The sequence below is a fragment of the Ylistrum balloti genome, unplaced genomic scaffold, assembly GCF_031769215.1.
Source record: "Ylistrum balloti isolate Yb309-2 unplaced genomic scaffold, AGI_CSIRO_Ybal_v1 Utg369808, whole genome shotgun sequence".
Taxonomy (NCBI): Eukaryota; Metazoa; Mollusca; class Bivalvia; order Pectinida; family Pectinidae; genus Ylistrum; species Ylistrum balloti.
In genome coordinates, this window is record NW_026781982.1 from 2,433,137 (window position 1) to 2,451,531 (window position 18,395).

At 37.4% G+C, this 18,395-nt stretch overlaps 1 protein-coding gene across 1 annotated transcript in view; it reads right to left on the reverse strand.

Annotated features, from left to right (window-relative positions):
* Nucleotides 1-2,971: 2,971 nt before the first annotated feature.
* The window catches only part of LOC132544725 (uncharacterized), a 43,039-nt gene continuing 27,615 nt past the window's right edge, over nucleotides 2,972-18,395 (reverse strand). The window contains exons 6-14 of the mRNA XM_060208373.1: nucleotides 17,749-17,876; nucleotides 15,832-16,060; nucleotides 12,883-15,567; nucleotides 11,890-12,744; nucleotides 10,472-10,684; nucleotides 9,493-9,557; nucleotides 9,047-9,188; nucleotides 6,744-6,855; nucleotides 2,972-5,927 (exon numbers count right to left, since the gene is read on the reverse strand). Of these exons, the coding sequence (XP_060064356.1) occupies nucleotides 5,020-5,927; nucleotides 6,744-6,855; nucleotides 9,047-9,188; nucleotides 9,493-9,557; nucleotides 10,472-10,684; nucleotides 11,890-12,744; nucleotides 12,883-15,567; nucleotides 15,832-16,060; nucleotides 17,749-17,876 (5,337 nt within the window). The 3' untranslated portion in view covers nucleotides 2,972-5,019. The remainder of the gene's footprint in view (nucleotides 5,928-6,743; nucleotides 6,856-9,046; nucleotides 9,189-9,492; nucleotides 9,558-10,471; nucleotides 10,685-11,889; nucleotides 12,745-12,882; nucleotides 15,568-15,831; nucleotides 16,061-17,748; nucleotides 17,877-18,395) is intronic.

The window sequence follows — 18,395 nt, forward strand, 5'->3', positions numbered from 1 at the left end:
AATACAAACATCAAAATATGGTGGAGACATTTGTATTTTATATCAAAAGCAGGTCACAACAATCAGCTGCTTCCCTACCTTAGATATTAAACAGCTGCTTCCCTACCTTAGATATTCAACAGCTGCTTCCCTACCTTAGATATTAAACAGCTGCTTCCCTACCTTAGATATTCAATAGCTGCTTCCCTACCTTAGATATTAAACAGCTGCTTCCCTACCTTAGATATTCAACAGCTGCTTCCCTACCTCAGATATTCAACAGCTGCTTCCCTACCTTAGATATTCAACAACTGCTTCCCTACCTCAGATATTAAACAGCTGCTTCCCTACCTCGGATATTCAATAGCTGCTTCCCTACCTCAGATATTCAACAGCTGCTTCCCTACCTCAGATATTAAACAGCCGCTTCCCTACCTTAGATATTCAACAGGTGCTTCCCTACCTTAGATATTCAACAGCTGCTTCCCTACCTCAGATATTCAACAGCTGCTTCCCTACCTCAGATATTAAACAGCTGCTTCCCTACCTCAGATATTCAACAGCTGCTTCCCTACCTCAGATATTAAACAGCTGCTTCCCTACCTTAGATATTCAACAGGTGCTTCCCTACCTTAGATATTCAACAGCTGCTTCCCTACCTCAGATATTCAACAGCTGCTTCCCTACCTCAGATATTAAACAGCTGCTTCCCTACCTCAGATATTCAATAGCTGCTTCCCTACCTCAGATATTCAACAGCTGCTTCCCTACCTCAGATATTAAACAGCTGCTTCCCTACCTTAGATATTCAACAGCTGCTTCCCTACCTCAGATATTAAACAGCTGCTTCCCTACCTCAGATATTCAATAGCTGCTTCCCTACCTCAGATATTCAACAGCTGCTTCCCTACCTCAGATATTCAACAGCTGCTTCCCTACCTCAGATATTCAACAGCTGCTTCCCTACCTTAGATATTCAACAACTGCTTCCCTACCTCAGATATTCAACAGCTGCTTCCCTACCTTAGATATTCAACAGCTGCTTCCCTACCTTAGATATTCAACAGGTGCTTCCCTACCTTAGATATTCAACAACTGCTTCCCTACCTCAGATATTCAACAGCTGCTTCCCTACCTTAGATATTCAACAGCTGCTTCCCTACCTTAGATATTCAACAGGTGCTTCCCTACCTTAGATATTCAACAGGTGCTTCCCTACCTTAGATATTCAACAACTGCCTCCCTACCTTAGATATTTAACAGGTACTTCCCTACCTTATATATTCAATAGCTGCTTCCCTACCTCAGATATTCAACAGCTGCTTCCCTACCTTAGATATTCAACAGCTGCTTCCCTACCTTAGATATTCAACAGGTGCTTCCCTACCTTAGATATTCAACAACTGCTTCCCTACCTTAGATATTCAACAGCTGCCTCCCTACCTTAGATATTTAACAGGTGCTTCCCTACCTTATATATTCAATAGCTGCTTCCCTACCTTAGATATTCAACAGTAACCGATTGCAAAACATTTATATAACCCCAGATCAAAGAATTTTTTTCTTCCGAACAACCTGTATTTTACCAGTATTTAAAGTCAAAGGGTCATGAGGTGGTCGGGTGGCGCAGAGATGCCGCATTCACCTTTCATCAAGCTGTCCGAGGTTTAATTCCCGGAATGGATGTGAAAAGGCATGGGATCACCTGCCTGACCACTTCGGTTTTCTCCCACAGTAAGACTCCTCATGGCTTCCATTCCAGCCAATAAGAGTGATTAATGTAAGTTGGAAAATTTTGCTTTGCAATTGTTGAAAAATAAATAAAGTTTGTTATTATAAAGGGTCATAGAGACACACTTTCAGTACACCACAGGTGTATATTACTTCTAAATACTTATCTAATAAACACATTCATACAACATATCTGAGAAACAATGCATGAAATACAGTTCAGTATCCCACAAAAACAGATGGAAGATTCAGTGAACTTCTCTAGCTCACAAATATATTAAAAGACCATGTTATCAGGTCCTAAATTTCAAGTTTCTCCTGAATACATAACGGTGGCTCGTCCTGTTTAGACATGTATCCATATACACAGATCTATCACTTTACAGGAGCACACTTATCAGTAGCAACACAAAGTTCTGACACAGCCAATGTTAACTCACTGTAATGTATATATATACAACACGTTGTATACAATATAATGTATACAACATGATAAACATTTATCATTATTTACATACAATGTAATACAATATATCACTATGTACATACAATGTAATACAATATATCACGATGTACATACAATGTAATACAATATATCACAGTGTAATACAATATATCACAATGTACATACAATGTAATACAATATATCACAATGTACATACAATGTTATACAATATATCACAATGTACATACAATGTAATACAATATATCACAATGTACATACAATGTAATACAATATATCACAATGTACATACAATGTAATACAATATATCACAGTGTAATACAATATATCACAATGTACATACAATGTAATACAATATATCACAATGTACATACAATGTTATACAATATATCACAATGTACATACAATGTAATACACTATATCACAATGTAACACAATATATCACAATGTACATACAATGTAATACAATATATCACAATGTACACACAATGTAATACAATATATCACAATGTACATACAATGTAATACAATATATCACAATGTAACACAATATATCACAATGTACATACAATGTAATACAATATATCACAATGTACATACAATGTAATACAATATATCACAATGTACATACAATGTAATACAATATATCACAATGTACATACAATGTAATACAATATATCACAGTGTAATACAATATATCACAATGTACATACAATGTAATACAATATATCACAATGTACATACAATGTTATACAATATATCACAATGTACACACAATGTAATACAATATATCACAATGTAATACAATATATCACAATGTACATGTGCACATACCAGGTACATAAAAATGCACAGAGGTTCAATTAACACATCCATTACAATATACTGCTGTAATTTATAATCTGTATTTTGTTTACAATGTAGATACATTAGTTACCATGTATATACATGTCACCATACACACATTTCAAAGTGCATACTTACATACACATACAATGTACTGTATCTCATACCAATGTGAACCATGTAAAGTTACACGTGTATATAAACATTTACAATGCATTACATCTTTTACAATGTATTACATATTTTACAATGTATTACATCTTCATTGTAAATATACATGTAAAAATACATTCACAATTTACACTTGTGTATCTATCATGCTCAACAAACACATTCAACTTTGTTAAGATACAGTTAAGACTGTATACACATGTTATATACCAAAGATGCTGACAGTATATGTATCATACACATTCTCTCTTACATTCGTGATCTATAAAGCTATCCAGCTACTGGTTGTGAACACATGCTGCCATCACACAGAATGTCTGACCTGACTGGGGTCAAGGTACCCTTAGGGTCATCTATGTGTGATATTATGTACAATAATTACATAAAGAAACCATTCTGTATATACAACACACATACTCAATTACCAAGTATGCTAGCATTTCAGAACTTAACAAAATTCTTAATTCCATAGACTGATTTTTTTTACAGTTGTGCTAAATTAAAAGCATTTTCTGGATTGGAGGGACAAATATGTATGCATGGACGGTGAAAATGTTAAGATGAAGCAGGCGATAAGACAATAATGAAGGTGGGAACTTAGAAATGGAAAATTATTAACCAACCTTTACCATATTTTCTGTACAAGTGGAAAACCATTTACAACTTTTATCTAAAATGGGTTTGACAGGTTACATAAGAAATTGTACACGTGTAATTTTCCTGTATTGGATTAAACTTAATTAGCATAGCAGCCATAGCTTGTAGGTTACTGAGGCATACAGAAGGGAAATATTTAACTCTATTTACGACTACATGTAATATCAGCACTAATAACACATAACATTCTCTTCCAGGAATATCTTTCTGGATAACATAAAGAAAACTATGTACATATGTTTTTTTTTTAATAAACATACATTCATTTTCATTTTACTAGGTCAACTGTTTTGTCAGTCAACTGTACTGTATCAGAACCTGAATTTCTGTACACCACTTACACTGCGTAAACATAAAACATCCTAAATTCTCACAGGGAGTATAGTGACTTACCATATTGACTACATAAACTGCATACACATAAACAATTACAATCAAAAGCCGAGGGCTACTTGGATTTCCTTTCTTACAAAACTTGTAAGCCAATAAATTATGATTATCAATACTAAGGTATAGAGATAATACGCGATAGCAAATATCCCATAAACATTTTTCATAACAGTACAACAAAATTAATGAAATTGCCTAATTAGACCAGCTCATCCACCTCTACTGAAAATATGAAAGCAAAGACAGACAAATGATGCTATAGTGTGCAAATCTGACTTAACACACCTGTATGATGTTCCTTTGTAAGCACCAACTCACACACCTGTGCCAATGTAACACACCTGTTACAATCGCACACCTGATCTGCAAGCACATGAAGTCTACGGTGAACAGGTGTAAGTATAACACTTATCCACAGGCACAAAATAACTGCTGCTCTGTGGAAGTCTCGAGGCACTGAATTGTCTCCCTTCCTATGCTTGACATGTGCGTTCTGAAATCTAGGCCTTAAATGACAGCTTCTTTCTGGACATTTGTATACACATCAGACCATGTGGAGATACCAACAGCTACCGTTCATCAGCATAACAAAACCAATATCTGAGATCCCAACCTCTTCCAAAGACCATCATCCTAAGAGGTTTTACACTTCAAAATGTTAAGCATCAGCTCTGCACACATATTTTGAAGATTTTTCAAATACTAAGAGAAATTTGCCTCTTCCTAACAACATGTGTTTCCTAAGTTTTCTCCTGTCATCACTACACAAAACAAATTGACCCTTAGCTAACACCTTGGGCGGGTGTACTACTGTCCTTATCAGATTTGTCTGTATAATCCAGAGGTTTAACTCTGTCCTGTTCACCTCTATCCTCTGGTATATAGCCCACCATGACCTCTGAGTGACTTGAGGTGTCAATGACTTTGTATTCCATGTCGCTAGACGTATGCGACGAGGTGAGATGACCATCCCCTCCAACATCCATATTATCATCTTCATCATCCTGTTCTTCTTGGACAAAATAATTTTCAGAAATATCCACATCTGAGAAAACAGGTGACTGTGTGTTCATACGATCCAACTCCTCCTCCTCCATCTTATCATTGCCATGGTTACTTGTTGTATTACTGCTTACCCTCTGCCTGTTCTCATTCAAGGCGCTGTTGACTCCAGCTCTGTCCTCCTGCAGGGACCAGCCATTTCCAACTTGGAGGGGCATGTCTTGGGCATATTCATCTTCACTTAGACGTTCCTCCTTGATTTGAGTGCCACGATCTTCAGCATTGTCAATGTAAATCTCAGGATTGGCCTGTTGGTTGATTTGTGCCATCTGTATCACCTGTGCTGTCGATACCAATTGTACTGGTACTGCTGTATATGTTACACTCTTGGGCAGAATTGGGGTGACCACCTGAGCTTTTCGCTGTGCAGCTTTCAAGTTTTGTGATTGCACTGGTTTTGTTTTGGAACTTGATTTTGTCTTTTTAGATTTTATAATAGACTTTGGCTCCGATGACACCTCAGCTTTTACCTCAGGTGTTGTAAATGTTTCAAGAGCGGACTTTTGAGTCTCAAGTCTCTTTTTCATCAACATCTCCCTTTTAGCAAAGATGAATTGACAAGTCTTGGAAATCTTGTTCAAAATATCTTGAATCTTTACTGCAGCCATACCAGAATTAATCAACTCACCTGAAATTTAATCAACCATTTCAATTAAAGCGGAACATAAAGATATATATATGACTATGAACTCGAGCAACATCAGTTAATATTAACTTACTATTATTATATATTATTTCAAAATCAATTCATTTTCGTTTTCGGAGGATTACATGTTTAGCTAAAGACTGATCTCCCACATGGTCCTCTACTTAGTAAAATTGATGTGATAGATAAAAGTTATATATATACTGGTACACACATCACTGTTATCAAACAGATTAAAATTACCACAGAACACACAAGTTTCATACCAGGGTATTGATCCATTAAATACATATGTCATTATAACAAAGAATTAAAAACTGCAGTAGTCTAACAAAGCATAATCAAAAATACCATATGATCTTGATAAACTGAATTGTTAATTAATTATTCATAAATGTAATGACAAAACTCACACAGGGTCTAGGAAATTATTTAATTTGAGGATTCTCACTTAAAACTTACTAGATTATAGTATAATAATTTTGGTCAAATCACATTCTCACTTAAAACATACTAGATTAAAGTATAATAATTTTGGTCAAATCACAGAACTGACTTTGTAAAAAAACAAGATTTCCTGTCAATAATTAAGGATGTTAAATGAGCTTTGCGATGACACATGTATGCCATGCTCCATTTTCAATAAAAAGTCTACCCAGAGTTTTAGAATGAATATTTTGCACAGAAAGTTCAAAACATATCAGAACATTTTATTACACTGACATTTAGAAATCCAAAAGCACCATCTTGCAATATGATACAGAAGTTTGGTCTAAGGGGAGATAAGCGTATACTTACTTCGTGACCGGTTAAGATGGAATTGAAGTGTTTTGTTCTGAATCCGCAGAGTGTCTATAGTACGAACACATTGTGCGCTTCTCTCCTCGTTCTCCTTAATCATGTTCAGGGCCTATAAGTAAAGGTAATTACACACATGAATCACAATTCTAAAAGATATGGACAAGCCTGGGTATGATTTTAGCACCACTTTTGACTGGCTTGATTATGATCAGGAAGCATCTGACTGGCTTTTTTGCCCTGTATATGACCTAGATTTCAGAGGCCTCCAGATTGGCTTTCTTACCAAGTGAGCAACCTTGATTTTAAAGGAAATTTTATTGGCTTTCTTACTATAAGGATAAATTTGATTTTAGAGACACCCCGAATGGATTTCTTACCAAGGGGGGAACCTTGATTTTAGAGGCACCCTGAATGGATTTCTTACCAAGGGGGGAACCTTGATTTTAGAGGCACCCTAAATGGATTTCTTACCAAGGGGGGAACTTGATTTTAGAGGCACCCTGAATGGATTTCTTACCAAGGGGGAACCTCGATTTTAGAGGCACCTTGATTTTAGAGGCACCCCGAATGGATTTCTTACCAAGGGGGGAACCTTGATTTTAGAGGCATCCCGAATGGATTTCTTACCAAGAGGGGAATCTTGATTTTAAATGAACTGTGAATTGATTTCTTACAACATTGAACCCCCTAAGTGGCTTCCTAATCACAAGAACTTTGATTTTAGAGGCCCCCCGAATGGATTTCTTACCATGTGTAGAACCTTGATTTTAGAGGCCCCCCCAAATGGATTTCTTACCATGTGTAGAACCTTGATTTTAGAGGCCCCCCGAATGGATTTCTTACCATGTGTAGAACCTTGATTTTAGAGGCCCCCCCAAATGGATTTCTTACCATGTGTAGAACCTTGATTTTAGAGGCCCCCCGAATGGATTTCTTACCATGTGTAGAACCTTGATTTTAGAGGCCCCCCGAATGGATTTCTTACCATGTGTAGAACCTTGATTTTAGAGGCCCCCTGAAAAGATTTCTTACCATGTGTAGAACCTTGATTTTAGAGGCCCCCCGAATGGATTTCTTACCATGTGTAGAACCTTGATTTTAGAGGCCCCCCGAATGGATTTCTTACCATGTGTAGAACCTTGATTTTAGAGGCCCCCCGAATGGATTTCTTACCATGTGTAGAACCTTGATTTTAGAGGCCCCCCGAATGGATTTCTTACCATGTGTAGAACCTTGATTTTAGAGGCCCCCCGAATGGATTTCTTACCATGTGTAGAACCTTGATTTTAGAGGCCCCCCGAATGGATTTCTTACCATGTGTAGAACTTTGATTTTAGAGGCCCCCCGAATGGATTTCTTACCATGTGTAGAACTTTGATTTTAGAGGCCCCCTGAAAAGATTTCTTACCATGTGTAGAACCTTGATTTTAGAGGCCCCCCGAATGGAATTCTTACCATGTGTAGAACCTTGATTTTAGAGGCCCCCCGAATGGATTTCTTACCATGTGTAGAACCTTGATTTTAGAGGCCCCCCCGAATGGATTTCTTACCATGTGTAGAACCTTGATTTTAGAGGCCCCCTGAAAAGATTTCTTACCATGTGTAGAACCTTGATTTTAGAGGCCCCCCCGAATGGATTTCTTACCAAGGGGGGAACCTGATTTTAGAGGCCCCCTGAAAAGATTTCTTACCATGTGTAGAACCTTGATTTTAGAGGCCCCCCGAATGGATTTCTTACCATGTGTAGAACCTTGATTTTAGAGGCCCCCTGAAAAGATTTCTTACCATGTGTAGAACCTTGATTTTAGAGGCCCCCCGAATGGATTTCTTACCATGTGTAGAACCTTTATTTTAGAGGCCCCCTGAAAAGATTTCTTACCATGTGTAGAACCTTGATTTTAGAGGCCCCCTGAAAAGATTTCTTACCATGTGTAGAACCTTGATTTTAGAGGCCCCCCGAATGGATTTCTTACCAAGGGGGGAACCTGATTTTAGAGGCACCCTGAATGGATTTCTTACCATGTGTAGAACTTTGATTTTAGAGGCACCCCGAATGGATTTCTTACCAAGGGGGGAACCTGATTTTAGAGGCACCCTGAATGGATTTCTTACCATGTGTAGAACCTTGATTTTAGAGGCCCCCCGAATGGATTTATTACCATGTGTAGAACCTTGATTTTAGAGGCCCCTCGAATGGATTTCTTACCATGTGTAGAACCTTGATTTTAGAGGCCCCCTGAAAAGATTTCTTACCATGTGTAGAACCTTGATTTTAGAGGCCCCCTGAAAAGATTTCTTACCATGTGTAGAACCTTGATTTTAGAGGCCCCTTGAATTGCCTCTACAGACAAAGGTTTCTTGTGACCAGCATCATCCTGACCAAAGATGACTTCAATCAAATCTTTGAATCCATTTTTCAGTTCTCTTCTTCGCTGTTTCTCCCTAGATTGAAAGAGTCAATGATGAGTGGATAAAATAAAAAAAACAAAATGGAAAGTGTAGTAAAGAACAGATGAACTTCTTCTACTGAACAATATCCATTACAAACACAATAATGATAATGATCTTTTTCAAAACATGCACTTTATTGTTATAAAGTACAATTTTTGTATATTTTTTTTTTCACTGAAGAAAATAACAATCAGTCAACTGCACATATTGAGAATAAGACCATGGAAGAAATTTGCTTTCCTTTAATTCATCTCATTTTTAACCAAAATAAAATCATAAACAAACATATCCGTACATTGAACTGTGCCTTGAGATCTTTTCCTTGGATGTGTAAGAATTCTTGCTGGATTTCACAATGCCCTACAATGAAATCAAACCATATTTAGCATACTTACAAGATATTACTGAAGAATTTGGTTCTAGAAGATTAAAAACCATATTTACCATAAATGAATCCATTCATAATTGTGATTGAAAGATAACTATGAACAAATCCCAGGTGTCTGGCCATCTAATCTCAACAGAGTTCTGTTATCACTGTACCAAAAAAGCCTCACATAAACGGTATATATGAAGAATATAACTTAATGAAGACAATGAAATCTATAACTGCCAAAACAGCGACCAAAAGACCTAAACATAACTATATCTCTGAATTTTTATAGAAGTTTTCAGTGTAATAATGAAACACCATTCACTGATTTAATAATCACTGTCTGATTTAGTGTTTGACAAAGCAACCATCACTACTAAAACATCGATTAATAATCAGTAACCTGTATTCCATTGAACTCTCAGCAACCCAGCATTTAATACCCCTATGCAGAGTATTTTATACAGTGTAGACATCAACCCAGCATTTAACACCCCTATGCAGAGTATTTTATACAGTGTAGACATCAACCCAGCATTTAACACCCCCATGCAGAGTGTTTTATACAGTGTGGATATGAAATGATGGACTCACGTTTCATCCTAGTCAAAAAAGTTAGCAGGATCTGCTTGTAAAAGGTTCATATTAGCTTGTAACAAAATCTGCCTCGCGTGCTTCTGATCATCTGTCAGAAGTCTTGATACCCAACAGGCTGAGAGTTTCCTCATTGGAAGATCTTTACAGTGAAATCCCAAATCTACTGGCTATATATCTCTCTGTAACTCACCTGTCAGTCATAACAGTATCACGGACTTTATTGACCATTTCCGGAGTTGCAACAGTACAAAGCTCACAACTTATCAATAAGCCCTTGTACAACACAGAAATATAGATTACAAACCTCTCTAAATTCCACACTATGTTTGAGCATGTTGTCGATGGTGTCGAGGGAGGCCTTACGCTTTCCCTTGTGGCTATGTATAGAACATGCGGGAAGTTGTTGGGCCGTCTGTGACTCCTGCCTTAACAAGAATTGTAACTGGTTGGAGCCCGTTTCCTCATCTGATGCATTCTCGATGTCTATGTCACTATCATCATTCTGAAAAAGGGAAATCTGACATAATGTTCTCTTTGTTTCCTGCTTTGATATAGGACACATATGTGATCAATAGTTACCCCAAAAAGTCCTGTATATATACCAGATAAGCTTAATATTGTCAAATATTGGACTGCTATCTGACAATTTTTTGGATTTCCTGAATGACCTTGAACTTTTAATAAGATTACAAACACACAAGTGTAACACTCATACTGAGTTATACAAAGTTTGGTGCAGGTAATATCGGTATCAGCAAAGCTGGAAAGCCAAAATCCTAAAGTGTTTCAGAATCTGGCTAAAGTGGATAGCATGCATCACAAATTAAAAAACCATCTAGGTATATGTTATAATTGTATCGGTATTACACTAAACATTTGTTTAGGTTTCAGAGTAATGATTGCAAGATAAAGAAGTTAGAAAGACTTTAGACAGAGTTTTAGAGAAGTCATTGTTGATGACCTGGATGACCTGAAACAAGCAATCAATTGAAGTTTCATGAAAATCAACTTGAAAATTAAGAATCTGAGCTAACAGATAGAAGTGACAATAATATTCAGTAGCAGAAAAGATACTGCTTACAGGAAAACAGTCATCCAGGCTTCTTCCTATGCTCACATTAAACAGATGAATTCCACTTTATCTAAAAATTCAAATCAAATTTAATTTAGCCCACCTTTTGATATGAATGTTTGCAAAACAGTAATCATCAACTTGGATGACAATTTCAATTCAATGTAACTGGTTGGACTGATTCAATCTTTTTTTATCACAATAATTAAGGCAGGGAACCTTGGAATTAAAAACATATCATACTGAGATTTCAAAAATATCCTTCGCCTAGCGATGAACTTTGTTACCACAGTAATACCGTAGTTAAAAACAATACAACTACAAAAACATATTAAACACAATTCCAAACTGCCCACCAATACAAATTAACCAAAAAACTACAACGTACATGTAACATCACAAATAAAAAAAAAAAAAAAAAAAGACTTTGTAAAAGCGAGTCATTTTTGCTTCAAACATCATAAAGTTTTATTTTTTCAAACATGTGTAATATTTCATACAATTTCAAATTAAAGGAATGATGTACTTTTATAAACAAAAATGAAATTATAGTGTGGAAATGTCTATCAAAAATTTCCAAACATATTATTATGATGAAATATGTTTTTATGATTAAAACTGAAAATAAAGTTTAAAAAAAAAGTACCCACCTCTTTAATGTCGTCATTCCTGGCATGGGAAGTAACTCTGTCAGACTTGGCTTTATTTGAAGCTGTTGACTGCTGGTTTTGTAAATCATCACTGGGCTTGTCTTCATCGTCTATGACAATTACTGAAACTGGATCTGCCTGTGTGTGAACCTCACTTTGTTTATCACTTCCTTCTTTACTTACACTGACAGTTCCATCATCAACTGGATTTCCATCCTCTTGGCTATTTGATTCATCATCACTCAAGCTTATAATGACATCATCGCATCCTTCGTGACTCATCCCCAAGTCCCATGTACCTTCTTCTTCCTCAAGCTCCTCTGGTATTTTTACCTCTTGTTCACTCCCAGCCTTCACTTTGGTCTCTCTGATTTTATCCTGTGACATATTGACATGGTGACGAATGCTGTTAACAATATCCATGCTCTTCCCAACCAGCTTGCCCACCACTCCATTTTCTATTTCATTCTCTGGTATTGTGACCTTGTTTTGTGTAGCATGGATATTTTTGTCTAACAAATCATCCTCTCCAGAAGCAGGTACAAGTGGGTGCTTTGCCCCCTCAGGATTTTTGGATCCCTCAATGATCTGAAGGATGTCAACACTTGCCTTTTGAACAGTTGCCAACATCTTTAGATCATTCAGAGAATTCTGAGACGTTTCACAGGACTGACGGTCCCCTTCACTAGACTCTGCATCCATTTCAAACTGAGATGGGGAATCTAGTACTATCATTTGGTCATCAATACTAGGCATGCCACACACTTGAGGACCTGTCAAATCATTTTTAGATAAAACATTTGACTTCTTATCAACTCCATCCGAGGTACTTGCTGTAGGCAAGCTATTGGAATTCTTGGTGTCTGAAATTTCAGAAATTATATTGTTACCTTTCTTCTCTATCACCCGAGCAGTCTGGAGACTTTCTAAGGTAGAATTATAAGCTTCATTTCCAGAAGTGTTGAAATTGACATTGGTTGGAGAACAAGCAACATTTTCTATCACCCCTTCAGTAAGGATATTTGTTGTATTGGGTGCTCCATCTTTATTCTCTGTCGCCTGAGGAGTGTCCAGATCTGCTGTTGAGGCAATACATTGCCTACTGCCAGTCACTTCACAGGTTCGGATTTCAGGTTTTCCAAGAGTCAATTTTTCACTCTCTCCTGTAGATGGCATGTATTCTGAGGTGTTTGGTAGATCATACTCACGAATAGAGTTCTCAATCTGACTAAAGAGAATAGAATGTAGATCTGGCCTGGCCATTTTGTTTTGACCACAGGATGAGTCCATATCATTTTTGCTGTAATTGATTTCTGAAATATCAGTGCTTGTCACCAGATCTTTGATGCACTTTGATTCTCTCGGGGAAGTTTTTTCATCTTCCAAGTCTGAGGAAACAACTTTATCACACTTTGTGTCTAATCTTACATCACATTTAGAATTGGTCATCACATTTGATTCAGAGCCACTCCTTGTATTTGTTTCCATATCTTCAGACCCATCACACTTTGTATCACACACAATTTTCTCTTTAACAGAGTCACAAGTCAATGATTCTTCCTCCGCCAATTCCATTGAATCATTGCGACACTTTTTTGTAGGTGGAGATGAACTGTCAGCTCTATAAGCAACACTTTCAGAGTTGTCATTTTGTATTAAATTATCAATTTTGTTTGTTTGTTTCTTCTTCTTCCGCTTTTTGGAGACCTTTTTTCCTTCTTCTTGTGACTTTGTTTCCCCATCATCACCTTCAGATGATTTTGGTTTTTTCTTTTTCCGTTTTTTCTTCTTTTTATCTTCAGTATCACCTTCAATTTCCTGGTTGTCACCATCCTTCACCTGTTTTTTTCGCTTCTTGTCCTGTGTTTCCTCCCCCTCTTCAGTAGAGGCATGGGGACGGCTCAAGATGAAAGAATGGAACATTGCATCTCCCTTTTCTTTTGTGTTCGTTTCCACCAGTGTTTTATTATCACTTGGACCTAAACGCATTTCTTTAACTAAAACCATGGGTGACTCCTCCTTAGTGCTAGATTCCTTGTTAGCTTTGACTAGCTTCTGAATCTTTTGAGCTGTGGTCTCCCTGGGCTGGTTGCTAGTGGTAACAGGAATAAAACTGCTGATTGGTGGAGTTTGGATGGGGATGAGTATCTTCTTTAGTTTTGGTTTAGGCACTATTGGAACAAGTTTGGACACCACACCAGGACCGGCAGAAGCTAATTTCACACTTGGATGCATACCTTGAACAGGTAGCTGTGTTAGCAAGCTGCCAGACATAGGACTTGGGACAGCTTTGACTGAACTTGCTGGGGAAACTGAGGTAGCCACAGTAACCATGGTTACAGCCTGTGAATTTGCCAAGAGATTAACAGGTACAGAATGTGTTGAAAGAGTAGAATGTGATGAGCTTTTACCAGGTAAAGTGAAAGTCATGTTAATAACATTGGGGCAAGATACAGGTGTCGATCCAATTTTGGAGCTGTTTGATTGAGGCACATTGGATGCAAAGAGGGCGATCCCCGAGTTGGCAGGAGACACAGCTCTTGGCGTATTTGGGTTGACAGAGGGAACAACACCTATCTTTGCACATATCTGATTGGAATTCATGATAGGCATCCCTATACTAGCAATAGGTGTGGTTAATGTAGGAGTCCGTGCACATGCACTTGTAGTGGATGTTATGGTGGATATCACAACAGGAACACCTGTACTACTAAAGGAAGTAGGATGTATCCCAGAGAGGGTTGAAGTAGTAACTGGAACATTGGAACTAACAACTGTGGCACTTGTGGATACAGCTAGGCTGGCAGATGTCCCCCGAAGAAGGCTTTGAGACACACTTGAGCTGATGATGGGACTGCTAGAGTTGGCAGGAGACACAAGTTGGAGGTTAGGCTGCGTGATAGGGGATGCCAGTACATATTTCTGTCCACCAGTATTCTGTAGAATTACAAGGTTGTTAGATTGACTCTTAATGACAGTGCTGCTTGGAGAAGCACCAACCTTGGTGCACATCCCAGGTTTAAAAATGGTGGACAGGGACGACACACCTTGTGGTGATACATGGGAAGGACTGGTCACTGTTTTACCCTCTGTACTGGACACTGGTATCCACTTCCTGGTGGTGGATGTAGTGTGGCCTTTAATTTGAAGATGACTGAGACCAGAGATGCCTCCAGTCAGTAAACCGGTGCTAGAACAGGTACTTGAGGTTGTGGTGGTAGTGACAGTGGGAGGAGAGTCCAGGGCTATAACATCTTGTGATTCTAAGCTTGGCTTTAGGATTTTCTCTTGTGCATTGATAAATTCACCAAGGCGAGTCTTTAGAGCATGGCTGCGCTTCTCCACCTTTATCCTGATTGAGAAGATAGATTTGGGTAGTTTAGCCTTCACCTCTGGAGGTATCACAGCTGGTTTGTCAGAACGAGGCAGGAACGAGATACAAAAGTCTCCCACAATCATCTGTCGAGGGTTGGGGTACTGTTCACGAGAGATCTGATTAGATATCTTAGACAAGATTTTTTGTTTAGCATTTTCCCAATTGCAATTGGAGATCATTTCCAGTAGGCGTATCTCATAGCTCTCCTCCTCCTCTTCAGGCTTTTTCTTACTGGTTTTCAGACACACCCACTGTGTGTGCCAGCCTGTGTGGATGGCCTTTCTTGCATTAATAGCTGGTACCTACAATGACAAAGATTGAATTACTTAAGACCAACACTAATAGGAATATAGAAATCATCTATCTTATAGGATTTTGTCACTCTTTTTTCTAATGCTCAAAGAAATTTCATTGCAGTTCATTAGAGCAAGTGAAATATTAATTTGAAACTAAATTTTTTGACCCACTATAGCTGATTCATTTTGACAATAAAATAACAATATAGCTTGATTTCAGTGTATGAATACATGTACCTCAGTGCACACAAGCTATTAAGTAAAACCTACATTCTTTGACCCAGTGTAACCAATCCGGTCAGACAACTTGTTGAGGTTCTGATTAGATGGCGAGCAAGGAGGGGTGTTCCCAGGGGAGATAACTATGGGACTCAAGGAATCGCCAACCTCAACTGTCTTGTTGGACTTCTGTTCCCCAGAATGTGTGGCCTTGACTCCTTGGCAACTTCCTGTAGCCTGGCTACAGTTGTCAGTATGACATGTACACCTCTGCTTGTTCCTGCCATAAAAATAAGATAGGATATCTGTTTGAAAGTCAGTAGGTAAAAAGTACACATATCTTAAATCACTTACCCATGCATGCTTGACTGTATCTATTCATTTCAAATACATTGGTTAGTTTATACAAAATGAACTGAGCAACTAGCAAAGCCTACAAAACTGCTTTCTCATTAAACAATACCTGCTTTATAAGTTTGAATATGAATAAATTTAGTAACAGATTTACCAACATTAAAATCATAACTATTTTTTTCAATGATCTGAATGTTATCCGAGAATAAAGACAAGTATCAATCTGCTACACTAAAGCTGACCAGGCACAAGAAGTTAGAAAAATATTGGAGATTGAAGCTTATGGTAGTGATGCCAATGAAAATCTGAATTCCAAGATAGTGGACCAACAAAATGTGAAATGTTTTCAATGGTCAAAATTGTTATGAACAAGCTTACAGTTAGTGTTGCATGTAACACTCGTCCCCTGCCATTAATTAATTAATTAATTTATAAGCAACATAAACATTGAAAGCCATAAAAAGATGTCTCAATTTAACAATGAAAGTCTTCCCTTCAAAAACTAGTGTTTTGACAGGAAGGACGTAAAAACCAGAACCAGAACCCGGCTTTGTGCCTGAATTTTAATGATAACTTTAACCATTCTAGTTACATTGTCAGTGTGTACATGAAAATTTTACCTTGACCTTTTGACACAGTGACCTTGAACATTGGTAAGCTGATTACTGGTTTTATTTTTGGTAAGCTCTGCTTCCCACATCTTTGATGCCAGGCCTTAATAATGGTGATAAATGTCTATTGTAGTAAAATGACATTTACAGCAGACCTTTTGACTCCTACTCTCAATCACACCTATATATTTTCTAATAGTGTTAGATTGCATCAAGTTTCAATGCAATCAATCAACCATATCACAAGTTACCATCCGGAAACCAAAATATGATGAGTAAAGTTATTTTTAGCTCCAGTGACCATTGCAGTTGACCTTTTGACCCCAAACATGATTCCAATCTGTATTAACTCATGAGCTAACATTGTAAGAAGTTTCAACCAAATCCATCTATCCTTTCTGAAGCTACCATCTGGAAATCAAAATTTGACCACAACTATCTATTTTTAGCAAGTGACATTTGTAGTTGACTTTTCGAACCCAAACTCAATTTCACTCTGTATTACCTCATAACCTAACAGTTAATGAAGTTTCATTCAAATCCATCCATCTTTTCTCAAGCTATCCTTTGGAAACCAACATCTGGACATGCAGACAAGACAGATGGACAGACATACGGAGACCAACATTATAGTACCCTTCGGTTTCACCGGCAAGGGACTAGCAAAACAATTCTATGAAATACAGTTCCCCAACAAATGTGAAATTAATGCAAAACAAACTTTAAAATGTAACAGATAGCCTGAACAAATTTTTCTTTGATGTAGGTCAATGGTCAAAATGTAGGTCAGAGTGACCTACATTGCCTCATCAAGCCCACTGAACCCAAACCCAAATTAAGAAGATCAAGTGAGAAGCAGTGTAAGAAATAGAGCCCAGCCAAGACAGTGGAAAGATGCACATACAGACACAGCTATCAATCTCACATGCTTATCAATTTGTCACAGAAAAATTGTTGAAAAGGTACACTGGAGCTTTTGGACTTACATGGTTTAAATACAAACCTGCGAGTAGAGTTATAAACTATGGTCCGAGCACAGGAATTAAACTCCACTGAATCTTCATTGTCCGACTCCAACATTTCATCAAAGGTGATGTCATCAAACTCAGTTCTACGTACATTTCCTTCCTCCTGTGAGAAAGTGTGTCATTCATCAGAAAATGACGCTAACACCTGCCTACGTTTGTAAGCCAATTAAGATTTTTCAAGAAAACCAAAGTCATGCAGGAGAAATATTGCCTTGAAATGCAGTGTGCATCCAGAAGTTGAACAGGGCAATAGATTCAAACATCCCTACACATGTTTATCCCTACTCAACCTGATCCATCATACAAGAGACTATTCATAATTCTAATCCAGAAAATAATAACTGTTTTGTAAACAATTTAATTCTTATTCTAGAATGTTTTGCCAGTTGAATGAAAATGATAAAATATTTATGCTGTCAGATTGTAGGATTAAAATGAAGAGCTTATATTAATTATATAAAGTATCTTTTTTAATAAATTTGCAGCATTGAAAAAAGTGAATCACAAATGTGTTAATATAAAATAGTTTTTCAAGCATAGTTCCATTTAATACCATAACTAGTATATGTAGTTTTAATATCAAGAATTCAGAAAGGCTGTACTTTGCATTCTGTCGAGACAA